The sequence below is a fragment of the Haemaphysalis longicornis genome, unplaced genomic scaffold, assembly GCF_048455015.1.
Source record: "Haemaphysalis longicornis isolate Haplotype H1 unplaced genomic scaffold, Haemaphysalis longicornis Haplotype H1 scaffold_1, whole genome shotgun sequence".
Lineage (NCBI taxonomy): Eukaryota > Metazoa > Arthropoda > Arachnida > Ixodida > Ixodidae > Haemaphysalis > Haemaphysalis longicornis.
Genome location: NW_027526203.1, coordinates 5316980 through 5332260, shown reverse-complemented (window position 1 = coordinate 5332260; position 15281 = coordinate 5316980). Strand labels below are relative to the sequence as shown.

Below are 15281 nucleotides of genomic sequence, written 5' to 3'. Positions count from 1 at the left end.
TACTTAGTAAACCACACTACATTCAAGAAGGCCACCGTCAGTTCAATAACGAATTTTTCTACCAAAAACTTGACGCGGATCCAACTGTTGAACATCAGGAAATAATAACGACAACACTAAATAATCTTGTCAAAATTAGGGAAATAGAGCCACGCCTCTGTAAAGCACTTACAGCAGCACACGCAACGCCAGGAAGGTTTTACATGCTGCCTAAAGTTCATAAAGAAGGGAACCCTGGTAGGCCAATAATTTCGGGAAGAGGCACTCTCACCGAACCAATATCAAGCTACATAGACTCCCTGATTAAGCAAATACCCGCTACCCATTCGTCGTATCTTCGTGATACTAACCACTTCTTACGGGAAATCGACAACATAAAAATTCCTGATGGCGCCTTCCTTGTAACTCTAGATGTAACTTCTCTGTACACAAATATACCTCACCGAGATGGGATTGAAGCCCTGGTTGAATCCTATAGCATACATCGGGACCATGAGTCGCCAAGCCCACAAGTCATTGAAACTTTGACCAAGCTAGTGCTGGAATTAAATAGCTTTAAATTCCACAATCAGTATTACCTACAAATAAACGGCACTGCGATGGGTACTCGAATGGCACCCAACTACGCTAATATATTCATGAACGATCTCGAAACAAAATTTCTATCAACCCGTGAAATTAAGCCATTCTTTTACAAACGCTTTCTGGACGATGTATTCCTTATTTGGACCGGTACGGAGGATGACTTCATCGACTTCATCGAGTGTTTCAACAAGGCCCATCCAAGCATCGCATTCACTTATACCTATTCAACCACGGAAATCAATTTCCTTGACGTGCATATAAATACAGACAAAAGAGAACTGATCACTACCGTGTACAAAAAACCTATCGATAGGCAGCAGTATCTGCACTTCGACAGTTGTCATCCGCGCCACTGCAAAACGAGTATCCCATACTCGCAGGCCCACCGATTTAGGAGAATTTGTTCCCGCACCGAGGACTTCCAGGGTAACGCAGAAAACGTGCGCAATGTACTCGCGAAGCAACAATACCCACTACCCATAGTCAACGACGCTATTTGCAAAGCAGTCAACCTTGATCGTCAAGAGATGCTGCACCATGAAAAGGAACTAAACCAGAAGGGGAGAGGCAACCTAGTTTTGACGTTCGGGGGCAACTCCCCAAACATAAACAAAATCTTGAAAAAGCACTTCAACATGCTACAACAGAGTGAACGGCTTTCGAAAATCTTCCCCACCCCTCCTCGGGTCGTATACAGGCGCCCCAAAAATATTAAAGATTACCTTGTACACGCCAAAACTGAGAGGGCACCAAAGGGTGGGTGTCGCCCATGCGGAAAGGCACGGTGCCGCGTATGTAAACACATGCAGACAACCACTGTGGCAGAAAGCACCAACTCAAATTTCAAGCATCTAATTCACGCGACACTCGACTGCGACTCTTCTAATGTGGTGTACCTTCTGGAGTGCGGTGTTTGTGGCATCCAATACATTGGCCAGACGGACACAGCATTCCGCATGCGCTTCAACAACCATCGCGCACATGTTCGTTCACTCCCGAATCTACCCTTATCACGACATATTAACTCCGAAAACCACCCGTTCGACTCCATCAGGGTCACACTTTTACAGAGTGGATTTTCTACTACAAGAGAACGCGAACAACGTGAATCTTACATTATTTACAAATTCAACACCGTAAAGGCAGGAATTAATGTTATCCCGGGCATTATGTCGTCTATACATGCTGTTGATAATCTGGCTGCAGAATAATCCCCTATCTAAATTGTAAGTCTCTGTGTTGTTTAAACAAGTAATCAAGCTATTCTTATTTTATTTATTCCCTTCCTGGGGTGTCCGCACAGGCGGCATATGCCACAAACAACATCGAGGCGCCCGCCGCCGTTTACTCCAACAAAGGACCTGCGCGACTCCCGCGTGCGGTTAGAGGATTAGTTAAGCTCCTTCTCCCTGGTTCATGGTCAGGGACGACCCTGTCGGCTGCCTGGGCAGGGCAGAAGAATAGAGATGAATGGCGCTCGCCCGTCCTGCCGGTAGGTGGAATCGTGCATGCTTTGAGCCACAGTGCGGAGATCGTACCTACACTTTTAACGAGCCTGCCTGTTTGTTTTGTACGGTTGGCGTCACTGAGATATGTGTGCGGCTGCGACCGCGTCCTGTAAACTGATTGATTGTAGGGTTTAACGCGCCAACGCAACGCAGGCGATGAGGCGCGCCGTAGTGGAGGGCTCCGGATTAATTTCGACCACCTGGGGATCTTTAACGTGCGCCGAAATCTCGTACACACGGGCGTTTTTGCGTTTCGCCTCCATCAGAAAAGCGGCCGCCGCGGCCGGGAATCGAACCCGCGACCTCCGCTTCTTGTAAACTCTTCCCGTAAGATCAGTGACCATTAGAATTCTGTGCCTCCCAGTGATGGTGTGAGAGCGTCCCTGTTACTGCTTTGCGCTTTCGTTTCTTAAGCAGAGCGGCCCCCCTCTGAAGCGGGCGCTACCTGTCACTCGTTCTACAAGCTGACGAACGATGGAGGACAGTGTTTTTGAAAGAGTTGTGTACTCCTCTCTCTTTTCTGCATGTTTAGGTTTGTTTTTGTTTTGCGTTTTCTTTCTTTTCCTTTTTTTTTTCGCTCTCTCTCTTTTTTGCAAACCTTCACCTCACCTCGCCGAGAGCGTGTTTGTTGCTACCTTTCTCCCCAAATCCCCCCTCTCTCTTTTTTCGGCGTCGTTGGACGACGAGCTTATAAATACGTGCACAGAAATACGAAATGTTGTCTTGAGAAAGATCGGCATCCGTCGAAACGTCGACCAATAAACAGTTTTGTTAGAAGCTATAGCAATTTTTACTATATATATATATATATATATATATATATATATATATATATATATATATATATATATATATATATATATATATATATATATATATATATATATATATATATATATATATATATATATATATATATATATATATATATACATATATATATATATATATATATATTGTAGGGACGCAGCCCCTACGTGCGCCCGCGGAGGGTGATTACACTGCAGTGAGTGCCGGACGAACACTGATAGTGGCGTCAGTGCGTCATGGTGCCCGTGCGCGCGTGTGCGATGAACAGTGAGCCGCAACGGACACGTGTAGTGCAACAGAACCCGGAGCATGCGCACAACCAACAGAGTGGCTTAAAAGCGGCGCTCACAGGAGCAGCTGGACAGTGCGAACCGAGGGACACGCGAGAGCAGCTGCGGCCGCGGGCGGCGGCGAGCCACGACCATGACGCCCGGACCGCGAGGAGCAACCAGCGTCCGAGGCGGACGCTCTTCACCCGACGTCGGCACAAGTGACTGAAGACGTCGTCGTGAGTGTACAGCCCCATGCTGTACCTTTCTGGACAAGCAGGGTTTCAACCACCGCAATGTTTTCTTTACGCGCTTTCGGCGCTTGCTTGCTGTGCTCTCTTTTTGTTGCCTCCCAACCTGCCTTGTTTGTTTTTTCCTGTTTTGGTTTTCCCGGAATAAACCGGTGATTTGTTCTCATGCGGATCGGCGTTACTTCGTCGGGCAGGTTCGGGCTCGCGAACCCTTTACGCTCGAAGGGGGATCCTTCAATATATATATATATATATGACAGAAAATGAGGGTTGGCAGTCAAGAAAACCTCGGAAAGCAAAGGGGAGGTTGTGTTGGGTCATAGAAAGAGATGAACAATTTTTTTGAGTCGAAAAGAAAGTGGTGAAAAAATGCCCGCCGGGTGGGATCCAAACGCACGACTTCAGAATACCGGTCTGGTGCGATAACCAGTACGCTACCAGCGGGGCTGTTTCCCCAGCACTTTCTGGGGTATTTATGTTAAGGTATTTTTGTTTCCTGCACTTGAGGGTGATAGCCAGCGCCACTCGGACTACTCGGGGTGAAGGCGACCTTTATTTTAACCCCCCTTTGCTTTCCGAGGTTTTCTTGACTGCCAACCCTTCTTTTGTCTTATTTCACGGAGCCCCTCATTTCATATTTTCTGATTCGCTACATGCTTAGCGAGGGCCTCTGTTCTGGCAGTCTTGGTGCCAAAGGGAGCTTAAGAGGGTTCAACGCTGGTCGACCACTCTCGACATGTCGTAGACACTCGAGTCATGGCCCGGGGGTTAAGCTGATTCCGAAGGGGTTCTGCCGTGCGCGCTCAGCTCTCGTGACAACAGACTGGTGATGATGATCTTGAGTCTTGCCATGATGATGATGCAGATCGCATGAGGTAATACGCTCCGCTGGCTGTTCTCCCAACTGCACCGCTGTGTAGCTGCGCTGGTAGCGTTACGTCGAGAGAGAGAGAGAGAGAGAGAGAGAGAGAGAGAGAGAGAGAGAGAGAGAGAGAGAGAGAGAGAGAGAGAGAGAGAGAGAGAGTGTGTGTGTGTGTGTGTGTGTGTGTGTGTGTGTGTGTGTGTGTGTGTGTGTGTGTGTGTGTGTGTGTGTGTGTGTGTGTGTGTGTGTGTGTGTGTGTGTGTGTGTGTGTGTGTGTGTGTGTGTGTGTGTGTGTGTGTGTGTGTGTGTGTGTGTGTGTGTGTGTGTGTGTGTGTGTGTGTGTGTGTGTGTGTGTGTGTGTGTGTGTGTGTGTGTGTGTGTGTGTGTGTGTGTGTGTGTGTGTGTGTGTGTGTGTGTGTGTGTGTGTGTGTGTGTGTGTGTGTGTGTGTGTGTGTGTGTGTGTGTGTGTGTGTGTGTGTGTGTGTGTGTGTGTGTGTGTGTGTGTGTGTGTGTGTGTGTGTGTGTGTGTGTGTGTGTGTGTGTGTGTGTGTGTGTGTGTGTGTGTGTGTGTGTGTGTGTGTGTGTGTGTGTGTGTGTGTGTGTGTGTGTGTGTGTGTGTGTGTGTGTGTGTGTGTGTGTGTGTGTGTGTGTGTGTGTGTGTGTGTGTGTGTGTGTGTGTGTGTGTGTGTGTGTGTGTGTGTGTGTGTGTGTGTGTGTGTGTGTGTGTGTGTGTGTGTGTGTGTGTGTGTGTGTGTGTGTGTGTGTGTGTGTGTGTGTGTGTGTGTGTGTGTGTGTGTGTGTGTGTGTGTGTGTGTGTGTGTGTGTGTGTGTGTGTGTGTGTGTGTGTGTGTGTGTGTGTGTGTGTGTGTGTGTGTGTGTGTGTGTGTGTGTGTGTGTGTGTGTGTGTGTGTGTGTGTGTGTGTGTGTGTGTGTGTGTGTGTGTGTGTGTGTGTGTGTGTGTGTGTGTGTGTGTGTGTGTGTGTGTGTGTGTGTGTGTGTGTGTGTGTGTGTGTGTGTGTGTGTGTGTGTGTGTGTGTGTGTGTGTGTGTGTGTGTGTGTGTGTGTGTGTGTGTGTGTGTGTGTGTGTGTGTGTGTGTGTGTGTGTGTGTGTGTGTGTGTGTGTGTGTGTGTGTGTGTGTGTGTGTGTGTGTGTGTGTGTGTGTGTGTGTGTGTGTGTGTGTGTGTGTGTGTGTGTGTGTGTGTGTGTGTGTGTGTGTGTGTGTGTGTGTGTGTGTGTGTGTGTGTGTGTGTGTGTGTGTGTGTGTGTGTGTGTGTGTGTGTGTGTGTGTGTGTGTGTGTGTGTGTGTGTGTGTGTGTGTGTGTGTGTGTGTGTGTGTGTGTGTGTGTGTGTGTGTGTGTGTGTGTGTGTGTGTGTGTGTGTGTGTGTGTGTGTGTGTGTGTGTGTGTGTGTGTGTGTGTGTGTGTGTGTGTGTGTGTGTGTGTGTGTGTGTGTGTGTGTGTGTGTGTGTGTGTGTGTGTGTGTGTGTGTGTGTGTGTGTGTGTGTGTGTGTGTGTGTGTGTGTGTGTGTGTGTGTGTGTGTGTGTGTGTGTGTGTGTGTGTGTGTGTGTGTGTGTGTGTGTGTGTGTGTGTGTGTGTGTGTGTGTGTGTGTGTGTGTGTGTGTGTGTGTGTGTGTGTGTGTGTGTGTGTGTGTGTGTGTGTGTGTGTGTGTGTGTGTGTGTGTGTGTGTGTGTGTGTGTGTGTGTGTGTGTGTGTGTGTGTGTGTGTGTGTGTGTGTGTGTGTGTGTGTGTGTGTGTGTGTGTGTGTGTGTGTGTGTGTGTGTGTGTGTGTGTGTGTGTGTGTGTGTGTGTGTGTGTGTGTGTGTGTGTGTGTGTGTGTGTGTGTGTGTGTGTGTGTGTGTGTGTGTGTGTGTGTGTGTGTGTGTGTGTGTGTGTGTGTGTGTGTGTGTGTGTGTGTGTGTGTGTGTGTGTGTGTGTGTGTGTGTGTGTGTGTGTGTGTGTGTGTGTGTGTGTGTGTGTGTGTGTGTGTGTGTGTGTGTGTGTGTCCATTGCTTAAATTCGCCATTGTAATTTTCTACTTACCTTTACGATCTGATAACTCAGGCTGAAGTTTAACGGCGCTAAATGCAGGACACTTGCCACGTAACTTTAGCGCCGTAATACGGGGTGCTGCATTGATGCCACACTGATTTTCAATGTCTTTTGATGCTATCTGAATTTTCAAAATATTGATTTTGAGGTATTTTTAGTTAAAGAATCCCTGCCACACATTTTTTAACTTTTTCCGGAATCTAAAGGGACCATGCAACAACCTTTTCAACTTTTTTTCTAAATCCTTAATGCTTTCAGAACGTAGTCAACCAACTCATCCAATACTTAGATTAGGGTGTCGCAAAGTATTTCAGCCAGAAATAACTGCTCAATGCCCATGAGATAACCTGTAAACTTGTTCAAAAAGTTTTTCTCTAATTCCCGATCTTGGCGTTCTTTTACCGCTGGAATTACGTCATTACAGCGGTGTAGAGGCTATTGGCCCGCTTTCTTTTAGTTGGAACAGTGAACTCATTCAACAGCCACTTTAAAAAGGAAGCCACAAAAGCAAAGCAGAAACGGAACACGAATCTGCTGCGAGGAGTAAATCACGCAGTACCGCTCCGTGGTGGCGATAACTATAGCTTTCGAAGTGCCTCCAGACGTGCAGGAAACAGTGGCAGCGTTTATCGGAATTGTTGCATAGTCCGTTCAATATCGAATCCTTGTTCGCTACTGCGCATGGTACTACAAACACGTTTTCAATATGGTCGATGTCGGCCTGCGTTCAATCTTTCAGCGAATCGGCGGGGATGATGGCGGCAGGGAAGCGCCACGTCTCAACACGCGTTTGGCGGGGAAAATGCCTATGAATCAGCCGAACAAACACAGAGCCTTGTCTATGCCCAGTAGGCTTTAACCTTGCAATTAGGCAATCTACTTTAGTTTCTCCTGAAAACGGTCAATTCTTGTTGAAAATGCATTGGTACAAACAAGGGCCATTTTCGCCGCATTGCTTTCATCATAAGAAACTTACTGCTCATAAAGTAACTTTGAATATGTAATGTAACGTAAGTAATGTGAAAGTAATGTCGAACTAAATGTCGAATACCCAAGGAGGCTTTTCGATTTGAACTCACCGTGAAGAATAGGGCCATATTTCGGTCCTGCGCAGCAATAAAAAAAAAGAAAGAAAAAAAAGAAAAGAAAATAATAATTAGACGCAGATGAGTGGTACGTCTTCAGACTACCATTCGTTTCGCTTAGTATAATGCAAGCTATACGTCATGCATTACAAAAGTGAACACAAAAGAGGAATTCTTTATTGTTTGTCCATTGAGTGCCCCGCTTTGCGAAAAAGCGTTACAGCAGGAGTAAATGAAAGTATATCTGAAAAAAACATGTAAAAAATCAGTTATGTAAGTGTGTTTAAATATGTGTGGAGGGGTACTTTTTTATAGTAGCCTCAGCAATTTGACCATTTAACGTTGCTGTCATTTCCACACACCCGCACCTAAGAATTATTTGAGTATACGTATATATCTCCTACAGTTCCCTATAATAGCTCCAATGAACAAAATACAAATTGACGTATGCAGCACATACCTATGCCATATCGGGAATTAGACTACCATAATCACTCTACCATAGCGATCCTTTTTTTCCTCGGTTCTACGTTTCTGCTTTGGTAATTATTCTACCACGCTTATCCAAAGAAGCTTCAGAAATTTTCCATCGGTCTTAATGTATTCGGATGTATTATATACGTTTAAACAAAGAATTGCGTACCAGGTTTCCATAGCAGAGCCTTCTGATCGTGCAAATCCTGTTGAAGCACCCGAGTCTCAACGTGGCGTAGTCAAAGATCCAGTTGATCTGGAAAATACACAAAAACATTGTACGGACGAAACGCCACTATATTGTCACCCGCGGGTAATTTGACATTTGGGCTACAGGTTCGGCGAAAAAAACCGGTTTTCCGCAAGTTCGAACGACGTAGTTAGAGGGCAACTTAGGCGACCTCAAGTATCGGGATGTCCCTCACCGGGTGGGCGCACTAATATGAGCACCCGTGCTTTAGCAATGAAGATGTACTTATAAGATTCATAATAACTCAACCAAGTGACGAAGAGGCAAGAACGAAATCCACCACTGTCTTGAACTCTCCGACTATACTGCGGAACGAACGAGCAACGGCACAACGCTTAAAATACCGATCGAAGTTATTCGAAAGTGTTTGGGCGGAGCAATGCAAAAAATCTTAAGAGGCAAGATTACAAAGCCCTTCGACAACGCGGCGCAGAAGCAAGGCGTATCAGGCGTTGAACTGGAAATTGATGCGCGTTCGCTTTCACAACCATTAAGAAGTGCTCAAGTGTACTGGGACTTTTTTAGAAACGATTAGGTAGATGCAGACCTGTGTATGACCATACAGAGAGCATCTGTAGGCATACGTACCATATTCTGCGGCGCCCAATAAAGAATAAGTACGCTTTTTTCCCATTCACGGACGGATTACTTCCCCGGATAGTTGAAGAATATCCCGAGTGGACAATCCTGATCTCAAATTCGGGATTGTCCATTCAGGAAATACAGTGTTTTGCCATTACCTGATAAGCTCCAGCTCAAAGTACTACGTTCGCGACTTACCGATCATTGATCACGCGAATACCTTCCATTTTGACCAGTAGCCGCTCATACAAAAAAAAAATGGCGTACTCTCAATACTTGTAACGGCCGGAACACTGAAAGGCCCCTGCAACCTCATTACGCTTTTTTTTAGCACGAAACCCCGCAGCATACAAACGTTGATGTCAACGCCGATTAGAGGAAACCACAGGAAAAGCGAGAAAATTTGTAGGGGGTGCCAAGGGGGCTTTATAAAACATGGTGTCTGCTAAGCGTTTCACACGCTATCCCTCCACACTCAGGTAATCTTGTGGTTTAGCTCTAACACAATGCACTCGAGTAACCACGCTATGCCACAAACAATTAAACATTTGGCAAATGGCAGCAACGGGCATACTATTTGATTAAAAAAAAAACGGAGATATGCGTTGTGGAACTCCCCAGTGCAGAACCTCATGCTGCATTGCGTGAGAGGCCAGACTGACGTTTTTAATCAAGGAGGTTGCATCAAACTTCTGGAGTGTAGATGGCGCTCGAAAACTGATGCCGACAGCCGCCATCTTGCCGTGGGCAGAAAACTCGTTCCTTCGTAGCAGACGAATTGCACCCGTCGCATCATGTACTTGTTTTTGCGGCGGGTTACGTTACATTTTTGCTCCCGTTCTTTTTCTTTTATTTTGTTTTGTTTTGCAAGTTGATTCTCTCATGCGGCTAGCTTCAAGCGCACCAAGCTTTTCTTGCGCGCTTTCATTTCGACACACGTGGTTTCGGTTATGCTCCCCTCTTCGTGTTTCTAGTTAAGCGCTACGCACGTCTCTTGTGCGTGCACCGGTGGGCGCACACCTCTGCTAATTTTTTACATTCTTGGGCACAAACAACTTTAACAAACACAAGACACAATGACATTTTTTTCTGCCCCATGTGTCGTTCTACCGAGTTCTCTCTTGCCAAAGAGCAGACCTCGCGTTCGCTCGATCGTCGCTCGCGGATGGATGCTCCAAACTTGTAGAAAGCAGGAATGGTCTGCTTTTGATTTTGATTGATTGTAGGGTTTAACGCGCCGACGCAACGCAGGCGATGAGGCGCGCCGTAGTGGAGGGCTTCGGATTAATTTTGACCACCTGGGGATCTTTAACGTGCGCCGAAATCTCGTACACACGGGCGTTTTTGCTTTTCGCCTCCATCAGAAAAGCGGCCGCCGCGGCCGGGAATCGAACCCGCGACCTCGTGCTCAGCAGCGCAACGCCTTAGCCACTGAGCCACCGCGGCGGGTGGAAAAGGAATGGTCTGCTCGTGCGTCGCGTTTGGCTGCGCTAATCGCGCGACTAAGACGTCGGGGATCACCTTTCATCTGTAAGTACTGAGGGTCTCGTTTGTTTTGTGTTTCGACGGCATTACTAGTATTGTAACGTTATAAGTTCATACTTGCCCGCCGTTTGTCCGTGAATATAAAGGGAAAATTCGCCGTAGCACCTAACGTCCGCTTACTGAGCATACCGTACGCGCTTGTTTACGCAGATATGCGAATGTTTTCGCACGCAATTGTGGTTGTCCTGTGGTCCCTTGACTGCGCGAAATCGCATGTTTGTAAATATGTGGGGCGCTAATTGTTTTTCAGAACTAATTTAAATGCAGAGTATTGCTCAGACAGTTACTGTCAAAAATAAAGGCACTCTTGTTTAATATATTTCATTTGCATCCGGTCCTACCTGAATACTCTGACGTTTCTCGTTAGCGCTGTTTCGTAGAAGTATTTTATGCACCGCAATGCTCTCCCGCGTTCTTCGTCCGCATGATTTTCTTATCAATAGCACGCTGCTCGCGTACGAACGTGCGCGGTCAACGAGATTGTGAATGTGATTGAGTAGCCTCATGCGCGTAGTTTTCTTATCAATAGCACGCTCGGTTAATGTAGTCGTGCATCCAAATAAGTAACCCTCTGGATTTGAAAAATAAAGAAACTCAATGCGAGTGAGACATGTACTATCGCGGTCACACTTAGTGGGAACACGGGAGCGCGTGGCGCGAGCTACTACTAGAGCATCCTAACGGCGCCGCGCGGAAACAGCACGCATGCGTGTTGTGAGGGTCCGGAGGGTACAGAGCTCATCGCGCGCATCGCGTCACCGGGCGGCAGAGCGTCGTCTGCTACATGCGAGCTGCCGGCGCTAAACGAGCAGCACATGTTGCCAGCGGCCGTGAGCCGCATTCACAGGTATACGCAGCAATTCGTTGCTGGAAATCAAGATCAGATCGCCGTTCATTCCTCAGATGCGCACCGCTATTCTGCCGTCTTGGCGTTCACAAGCAAGAATTTTCACCGCGAGCTGATGAACCTTTGATGCGTGACCACAGTGGCTATGCGCGGCCACTGCGCGCATCGTTTGTAAGGATGTCATCTTTAAGGGAAGTTTTTTCTTTGTGGGCGTAAATATGTCAGAAACGCCTGTCATGGTGAAATACGTTTTACGCCAGTGAGGTCGGCATCCACGCATATATATCTTTTGTGCGTGTTCTTACTTCATCAAAAAACTTCGTTCGTCCTTGTTCCTTTCGCGCTTACTTACACGAAGCTGGCCTGGGTGTCGAAGGGAGCCGACCTCAATTAACGTCATCGAGAATGTTTGGGGTCGCATGAAAGTAGAGGTGAACCGGAACCCCATATCTTCGGCCACTGAGGACGAACTGTGGGCCGCAGTGCTCGCCGATTGGCAGCGGCTGTCAAGCGACACCTCACTTGTGACAGCGCTCTACGAGTCGCTTCCGTCAAGAATGTCTGCTGTCGTCGAAGTCAACGGCGACATGACGCACTACTAAGGGCGTCTCAATTGGTTCCTTATTATTTTTAACGGCCCAGACCAGCGTATTTCATTAAAAAAAGCTTGAAATAAAGTGTTTCCTCGGCCATTTACTTTACAGCACCTTTGTTACTGGCATTACCATGCGAAATAATTTGCGCGCTCGCGGCAGCGATAAGCCCGTCGCTGATACCTTTTCGCCTTGAAAAGCATACAAAATGTACTAACCTTCAAACAAAGTTCGTGAAGTTATGGTTCTGCCTATTGCGGAGCTCGCGGGGACAATTCTTATCTGCAAAAAAAAAAAGAAATCCTAGACGTCTGCAGCTGTTTATTGCTGCGGTTCGCGGCCACTGGCAACGTCTGCTGCTCGTTTAGCGCCGGCAGCTCGCTTGTAGCAGACGACGCGCTGCGGCCCGGTGACGCGATGCGCGCGGTGAGCTCTGTACCCTCCGGACCCTCGCCACACGCATGCGTGCTGTTTCTGCGCGGCGCCGTTAGGAAGCTCTAGTAGTAGCTCGGGCCACGCGCTCCCGTGTTCCCACTAAGTTTGACCGCGATAGTACGTGTGATGATCATGCTTTCTGTAAAGTGCACGCACAGAAAAAAAAACCTGCTTTAATGAGCTTCAGTGTGCGCCTAATCTCTTTTGCAAAATACGATTGAAAAGCTGGAAATAGACCCGCCGCGGTGGCTGAGTGGCTAAGGCTTTGTACTTCTCATCCCTAGAACGCGAGTTCAGTTCCCAGCCGCAGCGGCCGCTTTTCTGAAGAAGGCAAAAACCGAAAATGCCCGTCTAAAAAAGATCCCCAGGTGATCAAGATTAATCCGGAGGCCTCCACTACGGCGCGCCTCATCGCCTGCGTTGCGTCGGCGCGTTAAACCCCACAATCAATCAATCAATCAATCAATCAATCAATCAATCAATCAATCAATCAATCAATCAATCAATGAATCAATCAATCAATCAATCAATCAATCAATCAATCAATCAATCAATCAATTTATCAACCAATCAATCAGTCAATCAAAAGCTCGTGCTTAATTTGGTCTTCTTCGGAAAGGGCAAAACTGGGCATGTTATTTAAACTAGAAAACGTGCATGAGCAGTACATATAAAGATTGCAATATCCTGATGCATATGACTCCTTGCAGTACTGCCTAAAAACCATTCGAACCGCTAAACTGTGTCTACAGAGCTTGTATGGGTGTGAGAGCTGCGTTATTAATTATCGATAATTAATGAATAAGCATTCATTAATCCCAGCAATGCCGCTAAAAGAAACAAGCGTCAAATAATCGCGCTGTCGCGTGTCCCGCACTTTTATAACGCGGCATACCTCTTCCCATGGCGTGCAACATGAGATAATTTTAATGTTAAGGTGGCGGCCTATAGCTTTAGATATACAGAATAAACGTTTATTTTCAATTAACGTTTATTCTGTAAAAGCAGCGGTGGTGTCTTTAGCCAAGCGCTACACGTTTTCCCGCAGTGACAGCTCTGTTCACCACCGTAAGATATACACACACGATTTCGCAGCTTGAACCATATCTTACGTCAATACCTTCCGCGCAAGGCAAAATTCAGGCTGCCCTCAAATATAAACAATAAACCAGCTTATACGTCGTTTTCTCCCTTGTAAAGCCAAAAAAACACGACCGCTCCTCAGCGTCCCTGCCGGCTCAGCGCCTTTTCTGCCCACAGCAACATGGCCGCCGACCGGTTAGCCCGGCTTCACCTCACCGCGTTGCCCGCTATAGGCGGCCTCCACTCCAGAAGTTTTGTACAACCTCCGTGGATCGGATACTCGACATCGCTATTCGCGGAAAAATCATTGCTGGCTGTATAGCTTGGTCAGTTTGTGCATCTAAGTGATGCCGCTCCACAGGATTGTGTCAGAGTGTACATAAATGGTCGTCCTGGATGACATCATTTCGCGCAAAGGTCATATGAGCCGGGCTTTTGTTGCTGAGCCCTTTGTGAAACTCCATTAAAACCTAATGGAGTGAATTGTTTGTTTTTACGATAAACGTAAAAACAAACATGTTTTTTTGTTGTTTATCGCCTTCGGGCCAATGCTCAACCCTAAGAACTTAAGTGTCCACGTTGCATGAGTCCGCCGAAAACGTGACCCCCGAATTCATAGATCTATCTCAAACTATCTTAGGCCAGAAAGGAAAAGGGCGTGTTGCTTACCATGAACGGCAGCTGGTTACGGATACACCCCAGTTCTTGCCTGAGCAGCCATGCTGGCTTTCCTGCACAGAAAAACTGGCGCCGTCAAGTCTCTACAATAAAACATGGCTGTCAGTGTATTAATTCAAGTTTATTTTTCTTACTATGTGGTTATGAACGTGTGCATTGCTGCCCCTCTATATTTCGAGGCGCGTTTGTGCGGCAGACACTGCAGCGCCAGACGTGCAAAACAATTATGGCACACGTGCCCACTTTCAGTTAAAGATCATGCAATGTCCACGCGATCTTCTTCTCGCGCCACATAAAAATGTGTCATTGTTAGCGCCTTCATAAAACAGGTTTTTATATACTTACCGCACAGTTGCTGATGATGAGCAGTACATAGAAATGAAGATCCTGCGAGCAACAGGCAGACAAATAATGCTTTCATAACTTGTCGTGGCTCTTCGCAACAGCTTTGCCGAGTTAAAAGACTTTCGAAAGACCATACCCCGCGAGCTTTTATATAATACACGCCCACAATGTCCATCACGATCTGCAGGTTTCCGCATAAAATAGCCAGCTGTGCGCCAGACAAGGAAAACTGTGTAATAGCAATCTCTTCACCCTATTCAATCGGTCAGTCCCAACGTCAAAAATAGACTGATGTGCAGCAAGTGCGGTCCCGGGGCTGGATGCCATTGTTATTCGTCTTCCATTTTTGTCGACTTACCACGTGCGTACCCGAAAGGGTGTTTTATCGGAAGAAGCTTTGCTCGCAAGGGTTCTCTATTTGACGCCGTTGCTCTTATGCCAAAACACGCGCAGCGCTAGGGCGAGAAAATGATATCGTATATGCCCTCCTCGCTCCAAATGGCTTCGAAAGACGACAGCGTTTCGGCTACTGCCAGGCAACGCCGCTAGCTAATATGCGCAAGCATAGGAGGCTCAAACCTGCGGGGCCTGTTTTGTTGTGATTGTCAAAGCCTCCGGATCGGCGCAGCGCACCCGTCGTCAGCGGCGGAGTGCCGGCGCATGGGCCTCGGAGCGGAAGCGACACGTGTGCAAAAGTATAATGTAGCGTGGCGCGCGTAACGTAGCAGATGCGAGTCCCTTGCGGCGCGTTGGGCGAAGGTGCATAAAAAGCAAAAGAAGGGGTCTCAAAAAGGCATCTAAAGCAAAGTGATGTGTCTCAGCCTAACATCACCAAAGAAGGTCAAACTGGTATAAGCAAATCAAGTCACAAAAGTCGAAAACCAATTCTAAAAACGCATCCGTGCTTAGACACCTATAGTGTATCTCCACTAGATTATTCCAATTTCTTTCTTTCATTAGGTTGTCGATATCATATTCCACGCACTGCACAAGCATTTATACATTTTAACTTCTTTCTTTAGGGAATA

At 47.0% G+C, this 15281-nt stretch overlaps 1 protein-coding gene across 1 annotated transcript in view; it reads right to left on the bottom strand.

Moving 5' to 3' along the window:
* Positions 1-14400, bottom strand: part of LOC144163033 (antimicrobial peptide microplusin-like) — a 45039-nt gene extending 30639 nt beyond the window's left edge. Inside the window, exons 1-4 of the mRNA XM_077693817.1 lie at positions 14254-14400; positions 13900-13961; positions 8065-8151; positions 7416-7442 (exon numbers count right to left, since the gene is read on the bottom strand). Coding sequence (XP_077549943.1) covers positions 7416-7442; positions 8065-8151; positions 13900-13961; positions 14254-14329 — 252 coding nt within the window. The 5' untranslated portion in view covers positions 14330-14400. The remainder of the gene's footprint in view (positions 1-7415; positions 7443-8064; positions 8152-13899; positions 13962-14253) is intronic.
* Between the last annotated feature and the right edge of the window lie 881 nt (positions 14401-15281).